The sequence below is a fragment of the Poecilia formosa genome, unplaced genomic scaffold (assembly GCF_000485575.1).
Source record: "Poecilia formosa unplaced genomic scaffold, Poecilia_formosa-5.1.2 Scaffold204, whole genome shotgun sequence".
Classification (NCBI taxonomy): Eukaryota; Metazoa; Chordata; class Actinopteri; order Cyprinodontiformes; family Poeciliidae; genus Poecilia; species Poecilia formosa.
Genome location: NW_006800143.1, coordinates 792,825 through 799,317, shown reverse-complemented (window position 1 = coordinate 799,317; position 6,493 = coordinate 792,825). Strand labels below are relative to the sequence as shown.

Sequence of the window (6,493 nt, the reverse complement as noted above, 5' to 3'; positions counted from 1 at the left end):
ATATATATATATATATATATAGTTTTTCATTCATTCAAAGTGGAAATAAAATCCGTGGTTGATAGGAAGGAGCAACCTGTGGCACACACACAAGTGGCTGGACAAATATGGTTCCCCTGCCGTACAGTGTAGCTAGGCAACTAATGCCACTTCAAAACCCTCGCTGCTTTGTTTTCTAGTGTTTGCCGTGGTAGACCAGAGAAGTAGGACACCCAGAAAGATGCTTCAAAAATCAGCCGCCCTTTGACTAAAATAATAAACGAGGAAGGAATTTAAAAAGGTTGTATAATCAAGCTTTCTAAATCCAGTCCTAAGGGAGTCTCACCTTTTCTTATCTGTGTTATCCGTTTCCTCCACCTCATCGGCGCTACAAGTGGCACTAGAGTCACTGTCCCCATGCAGACCTGCTTTGGTCAGGTGCTCCTTCTTGGAGCTCTTGGAGGTTTTAACTTCCTCCTTCTCGACTCTTGGAGGTTTCTTATCTGTGGCATCGCTGGGTGGTACGGGCTGCGGCTGTTCCTTGTTGGGATCCCCTGTTTCGGTCTTTATCTCCTGCTTGATGGCCGACTCTGCCTCCTCCTTGACGGGAGGCTTCTCGTCGCCTGCCTGGTCGTCCTTCCTGTCCTCGGTGTTGGAGTTGCCCTTCGGCCTGCTGGTCCCTTCCTCTTTGGCCTTGCTGTCCTCTGAGGAGTGCGGCGAGGGCAGGCTCTCTGTGTCCGAGCTGTTGTTTGCTCCACCTGGGAGACAGTGGACAAAAAGATGAACAGATTAGGATTTATACTGTAAATCATTTTATGTCCCTCTAACCCTTTTCTCTTCCATCCTCCCCCCCATCTCCATCTGCTAGGCCAGATTCTTCACAATGCCAGTCTTCTGACTAATCAGGTTTCAGGGTACAATAAAGGGGGAACATAAAACCATTTGTGGCGATGGATGCAATCTCCTGAGCATTCACCACTTTGCTGTGGAAATACAGCACATCCAGCATGTTTCCATAAACAACTGGATTTGCTTTCTACTGTTGTAGCTGCTGAAACCAATTAGTCATACAAAGGTACTCAGTAAGTTTAGCTGGTAAATTCTGCACCGTTAACAATTCACACGCCTCTCATGTCATGGACACGTTTAGCTTAAAGTGTTTCTATAATTTTGCTGGTTTTACTTCCACAGAAAGGCAGATTGCAAGCCAACACCTGATAGTTTGTAAAACTACTGTTCACGCTAACTGACGTACAGGTGTTGGGCATCGCCAACTAAAAGGTTAGTTGCGCTAATCCTGAAGCTCTTATCATAAACATTAGCTTTGCTAATGCTAAAGCGAGACATCCAAATGTAATTTAAAGGAAGCCAACGCTGAAGCACCAACTTTAACTCAATTTATAGTTACCCATGAAAGATCACAACCCTTAAACACCATTTTAATTTGACATTATATGTTTGATTACATGAATTTCATGCGCTATAATGCCCTTAGATATTGTGTTTACATTTATATCTTGTTTTCCAAAGTCCATATGTTATTTTGTTACAGTATGTATGAATAAAGTTATTGGGGGGAAAAAGGAGAAACTAACTGTGAGGAGAGGAAATAAAACTGCTAACCCTTCACCTCTTTCAAAACAAAATGATTAACATCCAACTACTTGAAGAAACAATAACAGTCGATAACCAAAACTTCAACAAAACTCTCGAACTTTACTCGACTAAAATTTTGCAACACAGTCCATTAAAATAGAGCTTTAGAATTTATCCTTAATAATTAACTTAGGGGAAACTAAGTGCACTAAATGTTTTCAAAGTTAGCTAAAAGCACTAAATAAAAAAATTAGCTCTGGTATTGGCACATTATTGGAAGAGTGCCCACAAAGGCCAAAATCATTCATGTCAATGAAACCATTTATTCTGAAATATTCCTGACAACTGTCACTGGCTTTGTAAATAATACAAAACAAATCTCCTGTGCAAAATGTAATCTTACATTTTGCGCAGGAGATTTTTTGCTCTTGAGCAAAAACTGATGAGTAAGCTGAATTCTGCCTATTCCTTCTTGTGCTGCAAAGATGTCTGTTGGGACTGAGGGTCTTTAATTTATGGTAACATTTTAGGTTTTGTTAAAATAGCAACACAAAAAAAATTATTTTTGAAAAATACTAATTTACATCAAAAACAAACCATATGCAATTCTCCTTAGCTTACAACAACAGCATCGTTCGGTTATACTTCCCCTATGAGACCAACAGAAAGGGAAAAAGAGAAGGCTGAAGGATGCCACATGCTAGCTAACACTACGACACAAATGTTGGGAGCAACATAAGAAGGCCAGCAAAACTCCTGTACCTGCAGCACTGAAGTAGTAAACCTTCTGGCGGACAGAAGCTAATGCTAACTGTTTAAATATTACCTTCACGGTCACAGACAACTCAATGACTGTGTTCTGTCAAGATGCATTTCCCAGTGTCAAAGTTCTGAATTACGCCACTCTCCGTTCTACTGCGGTACAAATTAACATTAAAAGCAGGAAAGTATTTAGTTGCAGCTCAGTCTGCAACTAAATACTGTAGCAACAAAACAAGCCAGTGTGCCCCTGTCCATTACTCCTCCATTTAGTTGTAAAGGCATTGGAGGCTAATGTGGCTAATAATAACACAGGTTATGTCTGAGCCAGACTGAAGCTGACAATTAGAGCAGTAAAAAGGAGAAACTCGTAGCAACCAAACCTGCTGCAGCACTTAATCACTGAAGAAAAATTACCAGATTTTACAGGGACTACTGCTGAAGAAATATGCATGGATCAAATCCTTGCTTACACTATAAAAAAAAAAGAAAAAAGATTTGCATGCACCAGATCCATGTTGGTTTTGAACACAATTTGTTTTAGCGTGGAGTGATCCTTTTTGTCACTCAGTGGTGAAATTTATTCACATCAATAGCAAATTGAAAGGCAAATGGAAGCACAGAGTAGAACACGACTAAGATAAAATAAAAGTGTGATTGACTCAAAGGCACATAGGATATAAACAATTATACTGCTATCTCGTCTACCACTTTGCAAAACTCAGAGAAGACAGTTTCAATTTCTGTTTGTTTAAATGAGGACTGAATTGTCCCGTACTGTTGAAACTTAAAATACTGACATATTGCAATTAATCACATTATAGAGTATGAAACCTCAGCATTGTGACAACTCAACTATACTTATTAATACTCCCAATTAAAAGAAAGTTTTGGGAGGGATCTTGAATGTTGTTTTTCCCCAATTGCATGATGTTCCTAGGAATGATGTACCTTCTCCATCTTCAGGCGCTTCCTCTTCGTTGCAGCTGGCTCCTGAACCCTCGATCTCTTCCTCCTCTGCAGGATACGTAGCGCTCGCCTCTTCATTCTGCGAGGCTTTCCCCCTCCGACGGGCCTTTCGCTCCTTCTCCTGGGTTGAAACAAGAACACGCTTCACATGCAACCCCAGAGACGCAGTCAAAGTACAAACATCAGCACTGTGGGAAAAGCAGGTATGGCTTCCTTACCGATTTCATTTTATGCTGCTGCAGAATCTCATCCAGTTTCTGCCTCTTCTTGTAATTGAAGTAGAAGTTTTTGCACTGCGACACGGTTTTCGATCCCACCATCTTGGAGATGGCGGACCAATTCCTACCATACTGGAGAAGGCCTGGAACCAACAAGTGGACAAGTGACGAGATTAGAGAAGGGACTTTGTAGTTAGCATTACCAGCTAAAAATCTGCAACAGTAGAGAAAAGAAAGGAGGTTCTCTCTGTGAGGAGGCAAAACCATCCCTGTAAGAAATGCATCACACAGGAGGCCAGTTTTGGGTAATCCATCATCAGTAATAAGTCGAGATGGCTTAAACTTTCTAAGCATAGCAGTCTGCATCCACAAAGTCTAAACGATTAGGGCATAATGTGGTAGGTGGACCATCAGTCACACCAGCAACTCTCCCCACTGGGGTCACTTTGTGTCATATTTCTAACTGACTTTGATGTGACCCAATTCCAAGAAACCCAAGTCCTTTACCCAGTCAAGCACATGATTGTGTCTTACACAAGAGTCAACAGGCACCCGCTGGGCCTGAGCTGTGATGGATCAACCTGTCAGGAAACACACAAGCTCCCTTACGCGCACACGTAAACAATCAGGGAGCATACATGCTAAAAAGGGGCTACAGCAAGCGATCGCAGTGTGCAAGTCCCAGTGAGAAAGACCGTGCAGAATTTGCTCCAGTGGCCCTCCCTTTTAGAGTCTGCAGTTAGCCAAAGGCAGCTCATTAACTGTGTGTGTTGTAAGAGGCTTAGTTTACACCACCCACTTGCTTCCTGTGCCAGCCTGACAGGTCTTGGCAACAGGACAGGATTCTTGAAAGGTTGTTGGGGGCGGTGTGAGGGAGGAGGCAGCGGCGGCGGTGGGGGGGTGTTATTAACAGGCACGCAGCCAGCACATCTTGGGATAACCTTGGACATGGGTTCAGAGGTCTCTGCATCTCATCGCTTAATGGAGCCGGTAAGGCCAGAGGAAGCTGCAGGAGAGGGAAGGACAGCTGTTTACAGCCCTGTCACTTCACTCCGTCAATCTGTCACAGACGCTGAAGCTCCCTCAAACTAATCAGCACTAAGATTATTACTAACAGCTGGCTAAAGAGTTGGACTACTGTTTGCTCGGAATTTCCGCAATGAAGCTTGTTGGTAAATTTTTGTTCCAAAGCGAATTTACGACTAGAGATGCACTAAGAAATCGGTTGCCGATCGGTTTAGCAATTCACCGGCCAACCGAAAACTCGTTAACATTTAAACTCGGGCTATCTCGCTTTGACAACCAAGGATTAAAAGTAGCTTTCTAGATTCTGAAAGCTGGTGCTTATGCCATTCCAATAAATAATTTCCAACAGCAGGAAGTCATGTAAACTTATTTGGGAGTCACAGTAAGTCAAAACTGGGTCAAACATGGTCCAGTTGAAAATACTTTCCTACAAAAGTGAAATAATCGTATCAAGTGATAACTTAATAATTTGAGTACGAATGAGTTTACTACTATTATGAAATGGTATTATGTAGGTACAAATTAGCAAAGGGGTGACCTGAAGTCTGAAACAACCTGAAGTCTAACCAAGCTATTACGGGTTGCACTGACAGTAACGCTCTTCAGTGTCGACACCGTTACTGAGTGAGGAAGAATCGAAGCAGGATATTTTTAGTGCCGAGTTTACAAATGAAGTCAGAGGAAACACACCCATGTAGAAAACAAATCTGTATTTTATACATTTAAAAGATAACAGGAAGTCTTTCTATTGCAAGGCAGCTATCTTCAATACTGTTGGAAGCATTGAAACTTTGTCATGGAGCCCATCTAGATTCAAAAAAGTTGGCTACCATTTGGACGTCTCAGAGTTAAAATAAGGATCTATATTATCAACTCCAGCTCTGAAGAGGTGCCGTCTTGCAACATTTATATGCATCAATGCTCGAACACGCCTTAAATCAATAGTTTTTCAGAATCTCGCCAAGATCTGCAGAGGCCATTCAGGTGTGTTGGATCAGGGATGCATCTAAAAGTTGGAAGACAGGACCTCTCAGTTTTAATGATCAACTCTAATTATTTTGTGTTTTAATTAAGAGAACCCATGTTTAAGAGCCACTGCTCCCAATGCAAATAATCACATAAATAAATAAAAAATACTTATGTCAGGGAGTCTAGAACACATTTTGAATTATGTTCATGTATCATATTATGATAAACTTTTTAAGTAGAGTATCAAGCAACACAGGTATCACAGAAGCCAGAGATCGGCAAACAGCTGCTGGAGTCTTATCGGTGCATCTCCACACAAAACTGATTTTTTTTCTATTCTGTCTGTAGGGGCATTAGATATCATCTGAGCACAGATCTGAGCACTAAAAGCAAAAACAACAAGTATTTGCTGTCAATTTTCCTATTAAGGTTAATTTAAAAAAAAAAAATCATCAACAAACACGTGCAATGTTGCAGTTTGAAGCAGAAAAGCCTTTCTGGCAAAGAAGAGAAATCAAACCAGTTGCTCTAACTCTCTCCATGAGGACCAAGACATGTGACAAACACACATTAACCTTTTACAGCCGTCCCACAAGCAGATAGCAGGGGGGATTCCTTTGCCCTAAAAGTACCTCGTTACCCAACATGCTCAAAGGCACCATTAGCCATCAAATATGCATATATAAACAAGTGAGACAAATTCTTTGGAGCAGCATGTATTAAAACTAAAACAGAAAGCAAAGTTCATTTACAGAAAGCAAAAGGTCACTTTGTCCCGACACCCTAGCTGCACAGTGTTGATTTAATCATAAGCCAGCACACAATACAAATCAGCTCTGGTCGACTCAGAAACTTAGCTGCCGCAGGAGCACACATGGCACAAACATCCAATAAGCAGCAGCCATGCTGAAACAGGTGGTGTCTCCACACCCAATCACAACACTCGACTTCCAGTAGCTCCTCCCCGAGAAAGTCCA

At 41.7% G+C, this 6,493-nt stretch overlaps 1 protein-coding gene across 2 annotated transcripts in view; it reads right to left on the bottom strand.

Annotated features, from left to right (window-relative positions):
• Positions 1 to 6,493, bottom strand: part of ncor2 (nuclear receptor corepressor 2) — a 107,649-nt gene that overhangs the window by 28,790 nt on the left and 72,366 nt on the right. For both annotated transcript variants that reach the window (XM_007567132.2, XM_007567131.2), the window contains 3 exons: positions 3,522 to 3,664; positions 3,286 to 3,424; positions 326 to 737 (listed from right to left, as the gene is read on the bottom strand). In XM_007567132.2, coding sequence (XP_007567194.1) covers positions 326 to 737; positions 3,286 to 3,424; positions 3,522 to 3,664 — 694 coding nt within the window. The remainder of the gene's footprint in view (positions 1 to 325; positions 738 to 3,285; positions 3,425 to 3,521; positions 3,665 to 6,493) is intronic.